The 21634-nt window shown below is 40.1% G+C and overlaps 1 protein-coding gene across 8 annotated transcripts in view; it reads left to right on the forward strand.

The window, feature by feature from the left end:
* Positions 1–19434, forward strand: part of myh14 (myosin, heavy chain 14, non-muscle) — a 37095-nt gene extending 17661 nt beyond the window's left edge. For 7 of the 8 annotated variants that reach the window (XM_016670496.1, XM_016670500.1, XM_016670501.1 and 4 more), the window contains 27 exons: positions 1888–2093; positions 2184–2305; positions 2425–2494; positions 2572–2732; positions 4044–4152; positions 4627–4758; positions 4857–5063; positions 5149–5286; positions 6164–6287; positions 6496–6667; positions 6748–6960; positions 7941–8085; positions 8696–8902; positions 9024–9128; positions 9251–9403; positions 9591–9839; positions 9935–10048; positions 10433–10531; positions 10622–10834; positions 10914–11075; positions 11160–11288; positions 11859–11947; positions 12029–12152; positions 12236–12444; positions 14144–14252; positions 14648–14820; positions 16270–19434. In XM_016670496.1, coding sequence (XP_016525982.1) covers positions 1888–2093; positions 2184–2305; positions 2425–2494; positions 2572–2732; positions 4044–4152; positions 4627–4758; positions 4857–5063; positions 5149–5286; positions 6164–6287; positions 6496–6667; positions 6748–6960; positions 7941–8085; positions 8696–8902; positions 9024–9128; positions 9251–9403; positions 9591–9839; positions 9935–10048; positions 10433–10531; positions 10622–10834; positions 10914–11075; positions 11160–11288; positions 11859–11947; positions 12029–12152; positions 12236–12444; positions 14144–14252; positions 14648–14820; positions 16270–16459 — 4124 coding nt within the window. In that variant the 3' untranslated portion in view covers positions 16460–19434. Of the gene's footprint in view, positions 1–1887; positions 2094–2183; positions 2306–2424; positions 2495–2571; positions 2733–4043; positions 4153–4626; positions 4759–4856; positions 5064–5148; positions 5287–6163; positions 6288–6495; positions 6668–6747; positions 6961–7940; positions 8086–8695; positions 8903–9023; positions 9129–9250; positions 9404–9590; positions 9840–9934; positions 10049–10432; positions 10532–10621; positions 10835–10913; positions 11076–11159; positions 11289–11858; positions 11948–12028; positions 12153–12235; positions 12445–14143; positions 14253–14647; positions 14821–15012; positions 15054–16269 lie in introns of all 8 variants that reach the window. The other variant, XM_016670503.1, reaches the window with a different exon arrangement.
* The last annotated feature ends 2200 nt before the right edge of the window (positions 19435–21634 follow it).

Consider the following 21634-nt stretch of genomic DNA (forward strand, 5'->3'; position numbering starts at 1 on the left):
GTGTGTGTGTGTGTGTGCGGTGGCTTTCAGGAATGTACACATCCCTGATAAGTTCCAGGTTTTTGAGTCTTAAGGTGTTCGTCAGTCTCAAAAAATATTTGCACCCTTTTCAGTAAAAACTGTAAAAATGATTTGTTTGCATTACATCGATAAACCCCTTATTATGACAGCTGACCAAATTTTTGCAGGTTTCTGCTGGTATTTTGATGATTTGAAGTTGGAAGGTCTTCTGTCTATCACCCTAATCAGACCAAGTCAATAAAGGAAATATTGGTGAAATGAAAAGATTATTTAGCACCTACATATGTCCTGGGTGTCAATAATTTAAGTTTTAACCTTTTTACAGAGAAATTGTTTTAATCATTGGCAACCTCCCCTTTTAATTCCCCAGGATTAAGTAGGTAAATTTGACAAAGAAGTCTGAACTTTAGTTCAAGTTCATTCGATTCACTTTAATTAATGGCAGGTCTGAACTCGAGAAGACTGAACGTGAACTTAAAACCATTTAAAGGTGTGAGCATTCAGCCATTCGATTTCCCACTCATTGATTTGTGGGGTTTTCAGTTGAATTGTGCAGGAAAAATGTTTCATTAGAGGTGGAAGAAGTTTGTACAACTTTTCTGAAAAGTCTGGATATTTAACAACAATGTGTACATTTTTGAGAGTTGTAAATTTAGCATTTGACTTTTAGTACCTTTGCTGTGATTGTGGGATGTTGCCTTTGCGTTTGTACTGACGTTTGATTTCCTGTCATGCTGTGCAAGTAGAAGAGTGACAATATGTCTACAACTAGAAGCTTTTATTAAATTAATTTACCATCAGGCTGAAGGCAAAATTGATGCTTTCATTGTTTTCACAATCAGACAACAAAAACCTGAATTTACTCTGGCGAGACTTTATGTTGCAAATAGATCTGATTTCTTTTCCCTGTTTTTGAATTTAAATCAGTGGTTCTCTAAATTTCTACTTTTAACCCTTAAATAAATAACAGCAAGCAAATATGTTTCATGAATTGTATCCATTTATGGCCTGTGGTTTTGAAATCTTGTTAAAATTAATTCATTTAGGGATCCTGAGGGTAATTTTCAGAATCACTAATTTAAATGTTTTATTGGTCTGATTGTTGGTATTTTGTTTGTTTGGAAAGTTTAGGTCAGTATGAAATAGTTTTGCTGTTATTGCATCTGATAGTACCGAGCATACTTTCTGCTCCAGATTAAATGATTTCTCTTTCAATCTGGACCAAGATGATGATTTTTTTTTCTATTTTTTTATTGTTTGGTTTCCTTTATTCTCTCCTAAATTAATGGATCTGTTTAATAATTAACAAGAAGACACAAATAAGTATTAAGAGTTTCTACATTCCTCATTGTTGCCTGTGGAGACTTTCACAGAGTCAGGTCAAAACCAGAACAAATCACTTTTATGCAGACGTTGCATGCCTGTCTGAACAAGTCCAGAGCTAACAGGTTTAGCTTGACAGGCTGTATTAATGTGTGTCTTTCACCAACTGCTGTTAATACTTTTCTTTGGATCGATTTCAGCTACAAATCCACATAATTTCACTATTTGTGTCAACAGCAGCCTCTCCTGGCTTTGTTGCACGGTGTTACGAAACATTTACAGCGCCTTCCAAGCCTGCTTGCGTCCTCTTGCTAAAAATGTAAAAATGTAAAAATGTAGAAAACTTTAATGTAAATGAATAGTTTATAACCAGCAACATAAACGCATTCTGAAAAGTTTTATAAAATCAAATTCTTAATTTTTGGTCATTTGTTCACTGATCAAAACGCCAACATTATGAAATGTGCCAGTAAATGTCAATGGAGCCGGATCATGACAGCTGAATTCTGGAAAACTGAGACGCGGCTCTTTGCTCACATCCAGTCGACAGGATTGTGGGTCTGGACCAGGTGTCGACAGGAGAGAGCAGCGGATCCGTTCCGTTTGGAGCCGCTGGGCTGAAGACGAAGAAGGGGATGTTTCGGACCGTTGGTCAGCTCTACAAAGAGTCCCTGACCAAGCTGATGGCCACGCTCAGGAACACCAACCCCAACTTCCTGCGGTGCATTATCCCCAACCACGAGAAGAGGGTGAGACCTCCAGCTCCAGACCAGGCAGACAAAAGATGAGAGCAAGGAAAAATATCTGACCTTTCTTCTTCCTGCCTTACGTCTCCGCAGGCTGGCAAACTGGCACCGCACCTCGTTTTGGACCAGCTGAGGTGTAACGGCGTTCTGGAGGGAATCCGTATCTGCAGACAGGGTTTCCCCAACCGCATCCCATTCCAGGAGTTCAGACAGAGGTGTGGATTTATAACTCTCTGCGCCACAAGTTTTTAATCAACAAATTAAAAGCATTTCATCGCTGTCTGACGCTCTTTTCTCTTCCTCGCTCTCTCATCGCTTTCACATTTGTCTCCAGATACGAGATTCTTACTCCCAACGCTATTCCTCGCACCTTCATGGACGGCAAACAGGCGTCAGAGCTGATGGTAGGTGACATTTTACACACCAGAACCTCACAGGGAGGTGTGAGACAAGCTGACTGATGGCTGCTGTTGTCGTTCAGATCAATGCTTTGGAGCTGGATCCCAACCTGTACAGGGTGGGTCAGAGTAAAGTCTTCTTCAGAGCCGGAGTCCTGGCTCACCTGGAGGAGGAGAGAGACCTGAAGATCACAGACACCATCATACGCTTCCAGAGCGCCTCCAGAGGGTTTCTGGCTCGCAAGTAAGGCTTTACCTTGCTGCACAGAAAGCAGAAAGAGATTTTAACATGATTAATTAATCTGATTTGGCTAAAAAATTTAATCTTGTGTGCTAAAATAAAAGAAATTACTCACAACGCAAGCAAACTGGTCCCTTAAATGATGACTTTGATTCCTTGAGGGTGTTAATTTATTTTATTTTTTACATTACTATATACCATAGACAGTTTACTGGATATATTAATATTACAGAACATAGTTTCACATATGGCTGAGTGAAATGACTTGAAAGTTAAATCTGATTTTTTTTCACATCAGATCTGATTTCTGATGTTTTTTGTCTGACTTTTCTAAAAAATAAATATTTTCAAAAAGTGGCTTTTGTAATCCCTTCTGTGAGTTGTATGACATAGTATTAGGGTCAGGTTACGAGAAATATTGCTTAATTATGAGGAGATCGTCTTTTACTAGAAGAACATCTTAAAATTACCAAAAGAAAATGTTTTAATGAGAAAAAAATTTGATAATTTTTTTTTTTTTGCTATTTTTTGTGTTTTCATAAAATTACGATTTCATTCCCCTGATGTTAACACTTCTTGTAATGTTAACAGTTTATTCTACTGTCATATGACTTTATCCTCATATTACTACGAGTGTATTCATGTAACTTTATGAATTTATTCTCGTTAAAAAACAAAAAAAAAAAACATAGCCCGATCGTTATATTTTGCTGTAGAGTTGACCTGAATTCAAAATCCAAACAAAAAAGAATTTGTTAAAACGCTTTTCAAGCAAGATGGCGTCCTTGGGCACGAACTATGGAAACTCAAGGAGCGGATTGGTGAAAAAAATCCATATTCTGTCTTCAAAAAACAAAACTTAAGTTAATCCAGTTCCACGTGTGAATATAAAGCTGATTTAAAGAGCTTGCCCCAAACTGGAGCACCTCACAAAACCTGGGAGATAATTAAGTCAAGTTTCTGTTTGTCAGAACCTGAATGTGGTGTGTTGCATTGCAGCAAGAAAGTTGTGGGTTCAAATCCCACCTGGGGATTTTCCACATAGCGTTTGCATGTGAAAACCTGTAAAAATCTTGCTTGATTATCTTTTCACGTGACTACAATGAGCTATTCCTGGTAAATGTGACACTAACACGTCAACATTAAGTAAATATTTGTCAGGAGGCGTGGTGGAGCACAGGTCAAAACATTTAGTCAGCTGTTGACTAATGGGCATTTACACCTAATAGTATGATTTAGATCCAGACTGATGGATGAGGAAGCCTCTCTATGATGGGTTTTGTGGTTGACTCTGGCTGTTTGTTCTTGTTTCAGGGCCTTTATGAAGAAGCAGCAGCAGCTGAGCGCTCTGAGGGTGATGCAGAGGAACTGTGCTGCGTACCTCAAACTCAGGAACTGGCAGTGGTGGCGGCTGTTTACAAAGGTGCACACAGATCACAGCTCAGACACGAGGCATTCAGAACACACTATACTCTGACATTATTATTAGATAATGCCATATTTCACTGCGTCTTGCTAAACCTACTTACGTGAATGTTAAATTGTTTACTTCATAAAAGTATTTGCTGTAAATCCGCAAATACACCCAGCACTTCTGCTGCTCATCACCGCCTTCTTTCTTCTTCAAAAGGCTTATGGTTAAATGACAAGTTTGGTTTGCATCCATGTCTGTCTGTGCAGCCGACCGCGCAGCAGCTGACCATAATTTTTACAGTGAAATCAACTAAATGAAAGCAATATTAGGTCACCTCCTGTCTGTTTTTGAAGAAGATTTAGTTAACACACACAACAGTTTGTTTTGATGGGACAACAGGGTGGGTAGTTGCCTGTAATTATATAATTGCTGTCAAAAATCTGGAGTTTGACTCAAGTTGTGGTTTGTGTTTGTGGCCACCAGGTGAAGCCGTTGCTGCAGGTGACCCGCCAGGATGAGGAAATACAGGCCAGAGAGTCGGAGCTCCACAAGGCCAAGGAGAACCTCACCCGAGTGGAGCAGGAATACTCTGAGCTGGACAGGAAGCACGCTCAGGTGCAAACAGACCTCCTCTTTGTTTCTACTCTGGTCTGAAAGTTTACTTTCCACCGTGACTCACTCCTCACTCATCACTCATACTCCCACTCCTCTAGCTGATAGAGGAAAAGGCGGTGTTGGCCGACCAGCTGCAGGCAGAGGCAGAGCTCTTTGCAGAGGCGGAGGAGATGCGGGCCAGGTTAGCCAGCCGGAAACAGGAGCTGGAGGAGGTTCTGAGCGAAATGGAGAGCCGGCTGGTGGAGGAGGAGGAGAGGGGAGCGCAGCTGGGCAATGAGAAGAAGAGGTTGCAGCAGAATGTACAGGTAATAGATGTGCAACTACAGTCCTCTGAAGAAACAATCAGTGGATGCTGGGCAGGATGATTAAACAGACCTGGTGTCTGTTCAGGACCTGGAGGAGCAGCTAGAGGAGGAGGAAGGTGCCAGACAGCGCCTCCTGCTGGAGAAGGTTACCTTGGAGACCAAAGTGAAGAGTCTGGAGGCAGACCTCCTGACTGCCGTGGAGCAGAGAGACCGACTCAGCAAGGTCAGCTTCACATTACACTGGAGGCTATGTACTTAGCGCATTTAAGATGTCCGTCTCAGTGTAAACAAAATGCTAATAAAAACAAACTTTACAGGCTACCTCATATGCAAAATTCACTTTTTGCACATTTTTATACTTCCATTTGGGTTTCAATAGCTTCTAAAAACAGTAAAGTCCCTAAAAAGCCATCAATAACTTAATAATTTTGATGTCTGGAAAATGAACTGTTTCAAAATCCTCCCGATTGTTGAATCACTGGCCCATTACCTATCAACCCAAGTTCCAGCACATTTGGTCAGATGGGTTTAATGGCTTGAGCTGTAAAATGAGTTTTCTTGTTAACTTACCACCCAGAAACCACTTCCTGCATTCTTGTTGGTTGTACTGGAAGCACCACTTCTGCTTTTCAAAGACGTAAGGTTGTATAATTGTGCATCTGTTTGCAGCAACGTAAACCCTGACTTAGGAGGGCATGGCCATCAGCAGCTTATTTGGATTTAAAGTGACAAGAAGAAGAAAAACAGCTCATTCTGAAAGGAGCTCAAAATAGGCAGAACTGACCAGACTGAAATCTCATTATCTAAGAATTATTTTGTGCAAAATAATGTATGTTTTGTATAGCCAATAGATCCATTCTAACCTTTCTGAGAAAGCTTAATAGGTCACTTTTCTGATGCAATTAGTAAAAATAAATTGTAATACCTGTAATAGTCACATGTGTTTATATGTAGATAGTTGTGTTTTCTCAAAATGGATCCCAAGAGAAAATGTATAAAGGAAAAAGTATTTAGACCATGAAAAACCTTCAAACTTTCATATTATTTCAATAAGTGTCATGTACATGTTCCTAACATTTTTCCTGATTGTGTCTGAGCAGGAGAAAAAGCTGCTGGAGGAACATTTGAGTGAAGTGACCGACCAACTCACTGAGGAGGAGGAGAAGACTAAAAGCCTTAACAAACTTAAGAACAAGCAGGAGGCCGTCATTGCTGATCTAGAAGGTAGATATCATCATCCGTTCCCATTGCTCCTTTGAGTCTAAAAGCAGACCTGTTGCTGTATGTTCAAGCACATTTTGAATCATGCTGTTCCAGAACAGAAACATTTTATATCAGCCTTGTTATTGTTGGTACCATTTGGAGGTCAATACTCAATCAGTTGCTTAGTGATTCAAAAGTTGACCTTGCTTTGTGCCCCGTCTCTTTGCAGAACGTCTAAAACGTGAGGAGCAGGGCCGGCTAGAGCAGGAGAAGTGGAAGAGGAGGATGGAGAGCGACTCGTTGGAGGCCCAGGAGCAGCTGTCCGACCTGGGCATGCTGACCGCCGAGCTCAGAGGAACCCTGGCTCAGAAGGAGAAGGAGATCACTACCCTGCAGGGCCGGTGAGACTCAGCATAATAATAATACAAACATCCTGTGAGAAATTTTGAATAATTTTTATTTTCTATTAATTCTCTGTCAGGTTGGAGGAAGAAGGAGCGCGCCGTGCTGAAGCTCAGAGATCTCTGAGGGAGGCCTTGTCGCAAGTGTCTGAGCTAAAGGAGGAGGTGGAAAATGAACGAGGGATGAGGGAAAGAGCGGAGAAACAGAGGAGAGACCTGGGAGAGGAGCTGGAAGCTCTGAGAACCGAGCTGGAGGACACGCTGGACACCACGGCTACACAGCAAGAGCTCAGGTAAACACAGGCAAACTGGGACCTCTGAATACAAATTTAGTTAGTTTAGCATTTGGCAAATTGTGTCTTGAAAATATTTCACAGGGTTTGTCCTTGGAAAGGCCTGAAATTCATTTAGGTGTTTGTAAAGTGCCTGATTTCTGTATAAAGTCCTTGAAAGTTCCTGATATTCAAACCACACAGATTGGTAATAAAATGTAATCTTTTGTTAGATTAAAAACGTAAATTTAGGGCTGCAGTTGTGGCGTAGGCAGTAGAGTGCATAGTAATCCATGTAGAGAGACCTCTGTGATGCAGTTGGTGACAGGTTCAAGTCCCAGTCTGTTGACCTTTGCCCCACGTCTCCTCCCTTCTCTCACAACCCATCTTCCTGTCAATCTACTGAAAAATAAAGGCAACTAGAGCCAGAAAAAAATCCTTTAAAACAAAAAAAAGCCTAAATTTGGAAAGTCGTATTTACAGTTAAAATCAGATATTTTCACACACCTAATAAAAAGACACATGATATTTATTCCTCATTGTCTGAAGTTAAATCAGACAAAACCTCCCGTATTTTAGGTCAGTTAAAGTCACAGAAATTAATTTATGAGACCTAAAATTTTGTTACAATTCAAAATGTATTTTTCAGTTAATTTGTATTGTTTTTATCTCCAATGTGTGGTGCTAAAAAAGTTTGAAAACATACCTTGAAAAAGCTTGAAAAGTTCTTGAATTTTACTGCAGGAAAAGCGTACGAACCCTGTTTTTAGTAAGGTGCTGCATGGGGATATCTTCACGCACAAGAAGTGCATGAAAAATGCAAAAATCAGTAGACACAACAGGTGTCCAGTAGATTAGCATATATGCATTCATGTGCAGAGGAAAGAAACGAGGAAATGTTTTCTGTTTTTCCGTATTGAGAGCCTTAAAAGGGAAAATGTCCAGACTTTTTGCACAGTAAATTACTACTCGCTATTGTCAACAATCCTACCTGTCCACAGATCTCGGCGGGAGGCGGAGCTAAACGAGCTGCAGCGATGTGTTGAAGAGGAGACGCGTCGCCACGAGGCCCAGCTCTCGGAGCTCAGGATCAAACACAGCGCAGCCATAGACAACCTGCAGGAGCAACTGGACAACAGCAAGAGGGTACAGGAAACACACACACATCAACATATCCATATGTAAACGTGCACTGGTACCAGAGACGAGTAGTAATTAGTTACATTTACTTGAGTATAACAACTTTTATTAAAAATGTACTTTTAAAAGTGTTTTTACGATGCTTACTTTTTACTTTTACTTGAGTCATTTTATTATGAAGTACATCTGCTCTTACTTGAGTAAAGTTTCTGGATACACTACCCGCTGTCTTAACCAGAAATTCACCAGACACAAACCTGCAGTCTTTGTTAAAGTTGCATAAGTTTTAAATTGAAAGAAATTGATTTTGAAAAATGTTTCTATTGCCTGATTTAGTTATTTTGTAATTATACTACTTATATGAATCATTTTCATTTTGGTCTTTAAGATACCAAAATTTCCACATAACTTTATATTTTTATCTGTCTGATGATGTAATTTTTAAATACTGACTCAGTACTTCACAAAACATTTTCTACTCTTACTTCATTCATTTCTTGGACAGTTACTTTTCACTTTAACTTGAGTAAAAATATGTTGAAGTAGTGCTACTTGAGTACAATCTTTGGCTCCTCTAGCCGCCTCTGATCGTTGCCTGCTGTGGCGTCTCCTTCAGGCTCGTCAGTCCCTGGAGAAGGCCAAAGCTGTCCTGGAGGAGGAGCGGCAGAATTTGACCGAGGAAATCAAGAACCTCCAGACGAGCCGCTCGGAGAGCGAGCGAGGCCGGAAGAGGGCCGATAGTCAGCTGCAGGAGCTCAACGCTCGCCTGGCTCAGGCCGACAGGGAGCGCGAGGACAGGGAGGAGCGCATGCACAAGCTGCAGGTGCAGTAACACACCCGACACTGATGCTATGTGTTCATCTAATGTTTCCACTCTGTTCAGACACTTTTTGGGTGTTAGATGTTTGTTAATCCACATTAAAAACCAACTGTGTTTCTTTCAGTGTGAGATCGAAGGGTTGTCCGGCAATTTGTCTTCCTCTGACTCCAAATCTCTCCGGCTCGCTAAAGAAGTCTCCAGTCTGGAGAGTCAGCTGCATGATGCAAAGGTAAAGATCGTTTCACAGATATTTTTAGAGTAGAAATCTATTTTTAATTGCTAGTTATATAAAATATTTTGTTGTGAAAAAGTTCTCACATAGTTTGTGTTTGTCTTTTCTTGTGTGTTCAGGAGCTGCTCCAAGATGAGACCCGCCAGAAGATGGCTCTGGCCTCCAGGGTGCGAGCTCTGGAGGAGGAGAAGAACGGACTGATGGAAAGACTGGAGGAAGAAGAAGAAAGAGCCAAAGAGTTGAGCCGTCAGATACAAACACACAACCAGCAGGTAAAACAGTCGAAACAGTGACTCAAAAAATATCATTGTCAGAAAAATGCTGTGAAATTACTGGCAGGTTTGAAAAACAATAGAACAGATCTGATTTATTTAGAAAGGTCTTAATTTCTCTGATGAGGTTTGCTCCTTAGACTTTATGTTACATTTGCTATACTGATCTCTATGTTTTGTTGTGCAGCTTGCAGAGCTCCGTAAACAATCTGAGGAGGTGAGCACCGCCGTGGAAGCTGGAGAGGAGACGCGCAGGAAGCTCCAGAGAGAGCTGGACAGCGCCGTCCAAAAGGAGCGACAGAAGGAGGAGGAGAAGGAGCGAATCGAGAGGCAGAGGGAGCGTCTGAGGGAGGAGCTGGAGGACATGACCATCGCCCTGCAGAGAGAGAGGCAGAACTGCACAGCCCTCGAAAAGAGGCAGAAGAAATTTGACCAGGTGAGTGAAATGACACAGGCTTCAAAATGTAAACAAAGGTCATATTTATTTGACGTATTGCCACATCAGTAACCTCGTCCCTGTTGCCCTATCAGTGCCTGGCAGAGGAGAAAGGAGTGAGCGCTCGTCTTGCAGAAGAGAGGGACAGAGCAGAAGCAGACAGCCGGGAGAAGGAAACGAAATGTCTCTTCCTGTCTCGATCCCTGCAGGTAAACTAGTTCATCAAAACCACATAGTTCTCTGTGCTTTTATGATTTTAAGTGGCAAAATAACAAAATACGACCTTATTGTGAAGTAGAAGAGCAATAACACGTGGTTTCCCTTTTTTTTCTTTTGAAAATATAAATCTGAAAACTTTGATGAGCATTTTTATTAAGCTCCCTTTAATAAAATCTAATACAACAAGTTACCTTTAGGAGTCACAGTAAATAAAGTCAACATTTGTGTAATATATTCTCAATATAAAGAACATTAGCGAACAAACAGCATCATTAAGACAAGAAAACAACTTAAAACCACAAATACTTTTGCAAAAAGCTGAATATTTGTAACGTTTGATTCTATTGGTTGTTGCTATGGTTTTCCACATGTAGGAGGTGCAGGACCAGCGAGACGAGCTGGAGAGAGCCAACAAGCAGCTCCGTCTGGAAATGGAGCAACTCGTTAACCAGCAGGATGACGTCGGCAAAAATGTAGGAATCCGCCTCATGTTCACTTTGCTCAGGGTATCCATCAGTATCGCTCTCAGGGATTTACAGAGCTTTTTTTTTACCTGGCTGTAGGTTCACGAACTGGAACGCAGCAAGAGGAGCTTGGAATCAGAAGTTCAGAACCTGCGCACTCAGACGCAGGAGCTGGAGGAGGAGCTGAGTGAGGCGGAGAACTTGAGGCTGAGGCTGGAGGTCAACCTGCAGGCACTCAAGGCTCAGTTTGAAAGAGAGATAAGCAACAACGAGGAGAAGGGAGAAGAGAAGAGGAGAGCGCTCAGCAAGCAGGTACAGAGGAGGAGGGAGCAGAGCACTGGCATGGCTTTTTATCCCTGTTTTCATTTCCTCTAACTTTTTCTGAAACCAGGTGAAAGAGCTGGAGATCCACTTGGAAGAGGAGCGGACTCAGCGCTCGCAGGCCGTAGCGGCCAAGAAGCAGCTTGAGGCGGAGCTGCAAGAAGCCGAGGCACAACTAGAGGCAGCCAGCCGCGGCAAAGAGGATTCTGTCAAGCAGCTCCGCAGGCTGCAGGTGAAAATCCTTCCACAGGCCAATCGAAACCTCTGTACAGGTCAACATACGTGAGTTTAAATCGCCATTTTCTGTTCAACCCAGGGGCAAATGAAGGAGATTCTTCGCGAGCTAGATGAGACCAAGTTATCCAAAGATGAAGTGGTTGCACAGTCGAAAGATGCCGACAAGAAAATACAAACACTGGAAGCAGAAGTGCTGCATCTCACAGAGGTACGTTGATTTGTTTCAGAGTATAAAATATGGACGTCACAGACTTTTTAAAGAGCTTTGAGACTTTGATCCAAAACAAAACAAAAACAATCTGTGAGAGAACTTCAGGAAGCCTTTAGGAAACAAATAAGCAACACAAGTTCAAAAGGTTTCACAAACATCTGGCTGATGTTTACTAAATGCTAGAAAACTTAGCAAACACATTTGTTTTTTGATACTTTCTTCGATTCATTTGAACAGGAAGGTCATTTACCTTAACGTGATTTGTTTGGATTATTGTTTCAGTGTAATTAATATTTATTATTACTAATGGATCAATGGCTTATTGATCTGTATAGTTGAAGTAAAGGTTGGCTTATATTTCATACAATAAGCAATGTTATTGAAAGTGGGGGATTTTTTTAGTTAAATACTATCACAAGACTTTATTATTAACAGTAATAAATGATAAAATAGTGTTTTTATCTCCAAAAGTTTTAAATCTTACCTTGAAAAGAGCTTTTATTTCACTGTGGGGAAACATAAGTCCTGATGTTTGGATTTCCTGTCTGCATCCTGGTGTTTGTGCAGGAGCTGGCTGTATCGGACAGACAGAGGAGGCAGGCGCAGCAGGAGAGAGATGAGATGTCAGAGGAGATGGTCTCCAGCAGCTCTGGAAAGTTAGTAGTTCACATTTTTTACATCCTATCCATTCAGTTCTGCCTTTGTCTTGGTTCTCCTGAGATTTCCTGTTGTTCCAGGAACGTTCTGTTTGACGAAAAGAGGAGGCTAGAGGTTCGAGTCACCCAGCTGGAGGAGGACCTGGAGGAGGAGCAGGCGAACTCTGAACTGCTGATGGAAAGGCAAAGGAAGACGGCTCTGCAGGTGCGATGAGCGAACTCGGATTCATTAATCTCTCTAGCAACGTCTTTAAACTCGCCCTAATGGCCGCTCTGCTCCGGCTGCAGGTGGAGACGCTGACTGTGCAGCTGCAGGGGGAGAGGACTCTGGCCCAGAAGGCCGAGTCATCCCGAGAGCAGCTGGAGAAGCAGAACAAGGAGCTGAAGGCCCGACTGGAGGAGCTGGAGGGAGCAGTGAGGGGCAAACACAAGCTCAGCGTCGCCGCCCTGGAGGCTAAGATTGACACCATGGAGGAGCAGCTGGAGCAAGAGAGACAGTGAGGAAATCAAATACATATTTTACAGGAATAAATGTGTCTTTAGTGCAGTTAAACACACATTTAACTGGAGTAATGGATTTAACTGGCTAAATAAAAGGAGGGAAACACATTTTAATGTTGTTACTTTAAATAACTTTTGAAATGTATACCTGAAAACAGAGGGGGAAATTATCCCATGTTAGAACATATTTATATAAAATCACAAATGGAATAATTACTGGTATGAAATAGTTTAAGACAATAGTTCCTTAATATTGATTTTAAAAAGTACTAGTTCACTTAGCAAAACATTTTTCTCATGTTTTAAGTAAAAATATCTGCAAGTTGAACTTAAAGGAATTATTGACTTAAAACAAGGACCTTTATCGAACTGAAATGTTACTTGTAAGTTAGTTTTGTCATATTTCACGTGCACTCAGATATTTGTATTAGAAATTAGACAAGAAAAACTTGATAAGATTTTGTGTTTTTGCAGTGAAGAGGTCTAAGGTCACTTTCTAATCAGGCTTCAGCCACTTCCAGTTTTTGAAACTGGACTCCCCACTGAGAGAGGGGAGACATAACAACATGTTTAAAAAAGAAATAATAGCATTGCCCCCTAAACAAGTGTTTTTATTGCTTTCATTCAAGTGTAGGCACTGCCTGTGTTGAGCTAGGAAACCTGCTTACAGCTAAGAATAGAGAGATCAGACTCTTTGCTGTCATGCACACTGAGTGATTCACTGTCTGAGAGCTAGTGTCAGCTTTACAAATTATGTTTCTACAAACTGTGCTGCGGTAGAGATGGGAGGCATTTCACTGGCTCCAACCAAGAAATGTTATAAGAGGACACTAAGTGCCATCCTGCCCAGAAGGGTTTGCGCAAAGATTTAACAGTGAGGGTAACAATAATTGTTCCACAGATAATTTTTTTAATGAGGACCTCTTATACAAAATTCACATTTTAAACATTTTCATGCTTCCATTTTGGTATCAACTGCCTCTAAAAACAGACCAAGTAGTAAAAAAAAAAAGAACACCCACTCTTTTTTTGGCAATAAGTCCATGTTTTTTGTTTTTGTCTGAAAAATGAGCCGCTTCCAAAACGTCACAAATCAACATGCGCTGCCCCTTATGTAGCCCGTTACTTAGCAACCAAAGCTGAGCTCCCGCAGCTGGTTTTACCGCTGTATGTGCTGCACAATGGCTGCTGGGACAAAAAAACAAAACAAAACACTTGCTTCATTCTTGTTGGCTGTGCAGGAGGCTCTACTTCTGCTTTTCAAAGAAGCAGAAGTCTGTTTGCAGCCATTGTCACGTAGGAGTGTAACCATTGAGTTGGGGGGGCGTGGCCAGCGGCAGCTTATTTGAGTTTAAAGTTACAAGAAAACAGCTCATTCTGAAAGAACTGACCAGAAATCTCATGATCAAAGTTTGTTTTTTAAAAGCCCAGAGATCTATGCTAACCTAGATAATAGGTTAAAAGATCACATTTAAAAAAAATTTGTCCAAACAGTATTTTCCCCCAAAATGCAATACAGGATGGATTTAACTTTTCTTTGCTAGACTTTTATGTTTTCTGTCAATGAAAACATAATCTATTAATAACATGCACCAAATCAGCAACTTTCAGGTTTTGTCCAGCTTCAGAAGGCAGGATTTTATCACGATCATCTTAGATTAATTAAATCAATCACAACATTTCCAAATCCCACAGAGAGAGAGCCATTGCCAACAAACTGACGCGGAAGACGGAGAAGAAGCTGAAGGAGGCGATGATGCAAGCAGAAGACGAGCGGAGACACGCAGACCAGTACAGAGAGCAGGTGAGCAGTCAGAGAGACGCAGAGCTTCACATGATGACTTCCTCTGGCTTACTGAGGTCATCTGAACAAAAAGAGAAAAATCCTCCCCAAATAGAGAGGACTTATCCGTCTCAGTCCACGCTAATCCTAATGCTGTCCTGGCATCTGTTTGGTCTCTGTGGAGTGAGACTTCTGTCCTCCCACTGGAAGCTAAATCCCTCACCCACAGCAGAAACACGCACTCTCCTCCCAAAACATCATCAGGCAGTAATCCACCAGGTTTAATCAGATTTCTGATCCCAATCAGTCCTGTCCTTCCCAGACTAATCTCCTGCTTCCTGGGAGGAGGGGGTAAATAAATAAAGATTTCTCGTCTCATTGTCACCTCAACCTCTGAACCCGACCTTCTACTGCAGCTGGATAAGTCGATGGTTCGCCTGAAGCAGCTGAAGCGGCAGCTGGAGGAGGTGGAGGAGGAAAACTCCCGCTCCAACGCTCAGAAGAGGAAGCTGCAGAGGGAGCTGGAGGAGCTCACTGACAGCAGCCAGACGATGACGCGGGAGATCTCCTCGCTCCGCACCCAGCTCAGGTGAGCAACATCATCCATCTTCTGTTTTCACCTAACCTGATCATCGTTTTTTTGTTGTTGTTGTTTTGTTTTTTCTTTCTTTAACACCCTGCTAACTCCATATGATTTGTTTTGCTTTACTCTTTTGTTGCATCCATTTGCGTCCGCCTAACACTGACACATTACCCCATCTGTCTGCGTCCCAACACTCAGCGTCCCCGACTGGAGAGCAGAGAACTAGGTCAATGTGTGTGGTACGTTTTGAGAATCTGTGTTTGTCTCTGTGCTGTCATCTGAAGTGCCTCAGAGGGGCGGCGTGTTGGATTTAGGCAGATTCATGTCTTCAGAAGGACAAAGACGTCTTGAAATCCAACACACTGCTTCGCCTGTGTCCACCTCATCGACTGTTTGTTTGCAGCAAAAGTATTCGTGCCTGTTGGATCTGTCTTTCAAAGATTTTCCTTGAACTTTGGCTGATTTCTTCCGATTATCTTCAGTGTGTGCTTAAAAGTAAAATGAAGAAATGAGAGACAGAAGAAGAAAAGTCACACTTAGAAAAATATTATTTTATTCATCAATTATTCTGACGATTAACTAGATACAAAAAATTGGCATAGTTACAGATTTCTCATGTAACCATTTAAGTTTATTTTAAACAAATAATTCAATTCTTTTTCTTAAATAATAAAATAAACATTGTTGCACCTAAAGTTCAACAACATCACATTCCTTTAGTAAACACTTCATCATTTGTAGCAAAGAATGAATCTGCAACTAAGAAAACGGTTAGCATCAACAATTCAGCCCTTTCTGCTTCACTTATCAATACTGTGTATCTGTTGAATATTTAGATTAACTGATTAATTACTGAATAACAAATGTTGATTAAAAGGAGATTTTTCTTTTTACCGAATTTGAATCAGGTGAAGCTAAAACTCGGAGGAGACCTGGGTAGAACATATTCACAAAGGTTTTTTATCTTAAACATAAAATACAGACATTTTGTGAATTTTGGCTTAATTTCTGCTCTGAGTTAGTTGTTCTTTCAGCAAATCATCTTTTTTTGAATTCATATAGTCAAGTTAACAATTATTCAGTCACTAAATTAGCTGACGATTTTTTAAGTAATTGATTCATCATAACTAATAATTTCAGACCTAATGTGAAGTCATTCTCTGTCTAGTTGTCCTGTACGTTTGTAGCTCTTACCTTAAATTTATTGGGTTTTTTATGGATTACTTCATAGCTCAGGTCAACACTTTAACAAACAAACATGGTTCTGAAATAATAAGAAGAAAAGCACACACACACACACACACACACACACAAAAAAGCAGCCAAAGTCCAAAGAAAAATAATTACTAGTTCAGAAAGGCCTTCTTCACAGTGTAACAAATTGTCTGATAATTATTTTATTATTTCAGCTGGCTAAATGCAGGGCTTGTTGTGAGCGTCTCCCTTGTCTTCCAGGCGTGCTCCTCTGCCGCTGTCGATGCGAGGGCGCAGAGCGCTGGTGGACGACCTCTCGCTGGAGAACTCCGACTCGGAGGAGCTCCCCGCCTCCCCCACCCCGACCCCCGGACTCCCACAGAGCCTGACCCCGTCCTCGGAGCAAAGCCTGGACCCGCCTCCACCGTACAGCGTCAACAACGCGGAGTGACGCTCGCAGTGACTCAGACGCAGCCTCGAACACTCAGGGGTGGAGGAGCGACACGCACATAACAGCTCTAGTTTTAAATCAAAGTCATACAGGATGGGTGTAAGTGGTGCTACAACTATGTGCCGATGCTTCTTCTTTCTCAGCTAATTCAGTAAAAATAGATTTTTTTTTTATTTTTTTTTTATGTAAGATAACACAGACGAGCAATTTCTAACCATGAAACTGAAAAACTCCTGGTTTTAAATGGAAAATAAGTTATTATCTGCTAATTTCATGACAGTTTCAGGACACAGAGAGCAGACTTAATAAGTTAATGTCTTTTCCATAAGTAGATGTTTCCAAGCCATGTGGGGTTTGACTGTATGGATCTGACTTGAAGTTCTGCTCAGGCTGAAAACGACAATCTAGCACGACGTAAAATAGCCAATAAGAACAAGATCAACCACGTTTAAATTATAACAAGAGCAATATTTCTCTAAATAACCTGTAAGATGGTTGGATGCATCAATTCTCCTGCCATCAGGCATGACTTGGTGATTCTTCTTAGATTAGAAAGTGTTTGTTGTTGGATGTGGCGGAGGGTCGGGGTAGTTTCTTTAACTTAAGTCTTAACATATTGCTTCTATAATTTAAATCCAACATGAATTTATGCTGCTTGGGGCTCAGTATTGTGTGAGTCTGGTTATTTCTGCGCCTGCAGGACGTGCATGGGAGATTTATCACTGCTGTTGAAAGAGAAAAAAAAATATGACAAAAAAGAGCCAGAAACACCCTGTGGAGAACCCTGTTATTTCATCTTTTTATTTATCCGAAGCGGCACATCAGCTTTCTTATCAGTGTCTGATACAGACACTGCTTTGTTTTGTTTTTTTTGTTTTTTTTTTGTACGTCTGTCTTGACTGCACTGATGATGAGCTGTGTAAACAAAGCTTTTGTGTTTAACCAAACGGCGGGCGTACGGATGAGAAAAGGGACTTAAATTTGTAGTAAACATAGAGTAGCAGTAGAACGAAGCAGAGGGAGGGCGGGCCGGGGCGGGGCGGGGCGACCGTAGACTTTTCATATGCTTGTAGTGTTAGGTTTAAACAAAACGACGACGGAGGCACTGACAAATGAATTTTTATTAAGCTGTTTTTTTACTTTATCTACTGAGATCAATATTATCTGTGTGGGTCAAACCGAACACACTCTGCTGTGAAACCGGGTTTGAAACGCGCGTCTCTTCAGATTGTTTCCATGTATTTGTTTTTACTAAATGAGGGGTTTTTTGCACTTGTTTGCCTGATAGGAACCAGTTCCGCCTGTAAAAGCTAGATGGCATATTCCCCTTTAAGCATATTCACATTTCCATGGTAAATAATGAGATCTGGGTCAATTCGCCCCCTCATTTTGCTCCTTATCTGTTGATGTTAAATACCTTTCTACAGTTTGCTGCCTTACAGATTTCTGCTTATTTTTGCTTTTTATCACACTTTAGGTATTGCAGATCATTAAATTAACTTGCTGCTAAATAAAAACAAGCATTTTACAAACTATTCAAGTTATTAAAACTAACCTGGAGCTACATGAAAAAGACATAACCAGCCTTTAGAGTGGATTACAGTATCATTGTCGGCAATATCGCCATCGCAACAAAATGCTTGGATGCAATATTTATATTTCACACATCATGCATTGATGCAGAGCATATAGATCATATATTTGAGCACCTGGATGGAATTAAACTCCTATAAAAACTTCATAAAGAGGCGCAGGATCATTGCAGTTGTATTGTCATTAAATATTCTCATGAAGTTTTGCAGCTATTTCCCAGTTGTTGAGTCATATGCAAGTGTGAAGACAAAGAGCTTTTCCACTGGAAAGTCAAGAAATCACTTAAAAATAACCATAGCACAGTAACACAAAGCGTGCTAAAAGATCCCAAAAAGCGTCTAAACTTAACCATCAGTTTATTTATCTCAGTAGTTGGGTATTTTGATGAATTATGTTGAGGGGAAAAAATACGATAAAAACGTTTAGCTGTTACATTTGATTAAAAAAGTGTTTCCTTTGAATTTGATACAGATTTCTCGATCCAAACATGGGAAAGCATGTGGTATGGTGAAGGAGCAAATTGACCCAGACGTACCAGCATAGCATAAAAACATAAATCCATTTAACTCAGCTGTAAATCAATATCTAGAAAAAGAAACGGAGGCTGAAATTTGCCATTTAAAACTCGATATCCACTAGATCTGGTGAAAAACTGAACTGAAGAGCAAAAACCTGTAGATTTACTTCCAGGTTGTGAATCAAAGACTCCTCCTAATTATTAGAACAATAAAAATAAAGTATTTATTTCCTGCTTAACTCAACTGGAACCAATGAAAACTTAAGATTGTGTTGCTTTGAATGTTTATTCTTTGTCAGTTTTAATGAAAAATGTTTACCACTGAGAAATCTCAAGGCCTCTGCAGTAGTTTTTTTTTCCTTCTGTTTACATTAATTCAGCAGCTGCATGTGCATCCATGTTTCCCCCTGTTTCACAGCAACAGGTGAAGTGGAAACAAAAATGTGTCACAACAACTTTAATTTCTCTTTTCTGAAAGTGTAGGTCTTTACTTTAGCAATATGCAAGCTGTTGTTTTTGTGTAAAAGTTGCACTTTACACACCACCAGTTGGGATAAAAATCAGGCATGAAGCCAAACGAGCTGAGATCACATGTCACAGTGATGCAATCTGTCTGAAAGCGGCGACTTTGATCAAACAGGTTCAAAACGCTAAAATGAGACGAGACGAGTCCTGGTCACCTGTAGCAAGAAATGAGGCCGGAGCTCTTCTGAGGTGTTTTTGATTTTTTATTTTTTTTTTCCTGAGTGTTTGTTTATGGCTACTGTGGAACTTGAAGCATTTTGGAAATATGTTTTTATTGTTTTAGCCTTTTTTTTTGTTAATGATATTGTAATTATTAAACATCTGACTGGGGTTAACTTTATTATTTGTGATTGGTTTTGATCTTTGTGCGTGCGTGCGTGCGAACATGCAAACTCCCGGGAGAAAGAGGGATATGAACCCAGGACTTTCCTGTTGCCACTCTGCAAACAGGAAATCAATCAGAACCTGTCTTACGGCATGAAGTAGGGTAAAAGTCTCAATATAAAGAAATATAAAAACAGGTAAGAAGCAAATGTAATCAGTCTGGAATTTGTTCCAAAAATGATTTTAAGACTTTAGGACCAGAGATATAAACGTTACCCACAAGAGAAAACCTTCCCAGAAGTGGCTGACCGACCAAAATTACTCCAAAAGCGCATTAAATCATTTTCATCCAGGAGTTCACTAAAGTACCCAGAACAACATCTAAAGCACTGCAGGTCTGTTTTACATCACCAAGCGTTAGTTTTCATGATTCAACAATGTGAAAGAGTCTGTTTATCTAATAAAACACGTTTATCATCCATCTGGTGAATTATATGATTAAGAAAATGTCCTGCTGACAGTCAAACATGGTGGTGAGGCACTTTGCTCTGCAGGACAACTTCCTGTAATTAATGTAAACATTAATTTGTCTCTGGAAAATGTCTTGGCATCAGTTTTTTTTTTATCTTAAGCTGAAGCGCATACAGCAGGAAAATGATCTGATGCTCACCAGTAATTCCTCTGAAGAGCTAAAATAAGCTGCTTTGAAGTGGCCTAGTCAAAGTCTGGAGTTATTGTGGCATCCCCTCGAATGGAGGTCATTATTTCAGTTGTTGCTGCCAAGGAAGACACAACCATATATTAGTAGGTTTATGGGGGGGAAAAATCACATTGGGTGTAATTGGTTTGGATTCCACTTTTGCTTTAATAGTCATAATTTTAAAAATTATAATTTTGATTACTTTTTTCAGTTTTTTTTTCTAAAACCTTTACAGTAAGTCTAAGATAAAAAGTTTTAAATCTGCATTTTTTTTGTTGATATTTCTATTCTTACATTTGACATTAAGACAGTAATGTGAGCCTGATTTTATCAGTCAGGTGCTGACATTTTGTTTATTAATGCAAACAATACAAATATCAACTAATTAAGAGTTGTTTCCGTTTAGGTTTTACAGCCACACCGTTAAGAAATGTCCGACCTAGAATAAATAATACATTTAGAGTTTGTGGAAAAGTAGAAACAAATCTCTTGCATTGTTTTCATTCAATTTACTTTTTATTGTCAGGAACTAAAAAGGTCCAAAGCATGCAGAGACAGAACAATGTGACATAATACACTGAGTAAACTATTTAATTATATATCCTTCAAAACAATGAAACGTTTGTTAAACTTAGCCTCAAAATACTCACAGAAAACTAAAATTCTGTTGCAAATGAATGAATAATAAACCTAGAACTAGTACAAAACCATTCATGGCATCTCTTAGTGAAATGACAAAAAAGGAGCAAATAAAAATCTGAAAAGTGTGGCGTGCACTTATAAGCAGCTCAGAACTACACTGGAAAAATTTGGATCAAAGCATATTCATGTGTTTGCATGATCTAGTCAAAGTTCAGAACCAAAGCTAATTGAGAACACTGAAAATCTGTGGCACGTTCACATTTTCTTTCCATCTAAACTACCTGAGCTGGAGCCATTTTTCAAAGAAAATCGTTTACATTGCACACAACGTATCACACAATGTCTCATAAAAACACATTTGTAGTTCTATTATGACAAAATGAATACTGTGAATACTTTTGCAAAGCTCTTCTTGTCCTGTTGATTAAGAAAAGAAAAAGAATAAAAACATCTCAACTTATCCATGTAATCCAGGTCTTATGGTCTCCAAAATATTATTTAGTTACAAAGCAACTTAAAGGTGACCATTTATGCTTCCTTAACAGGCTACGGCTACAAAACATGTCAACATTTTTTTGCACAGTTATTTTTAGATAATGAGATTTTACTCTGGTCAATACGAGTTTCTTTCAGACAGAGCTGCTTTAGGGCGTCTTGTCACTTTAACTCCACAAAGGTGCTTCTGAGCATACAGTGATAAAACCAGCTGAGCTTTTCAGTGAGCTCAGCTGACTGAAAAAAAAAAAAAATGGAACTCCAACTTAACGAAAATTTGTTAATATATTACATGTGGCCAATTCTGGCCCGCTATAGCCTTTTATGTGGCCCTCTAAACTCCTAATTACATCAATTATTCCCTCCAGTTTTTCCACAA

Source organism: Poecilia formosa, unplaced genomic scaffold (genome assembly GCF_000485575.1).
Source record: "Poecilia formosa unplaced genomic scaffold, Poecilia_formosa-5.1.2 Scaffold34, whole genome shotgun sequence".
Lineage (NCBI taxonomy): Eukaryota > Metazoa > Chordata > Actinopteri > Cyprinodontiformes > Poeciliidae > Poecilia > Poecilia formosa.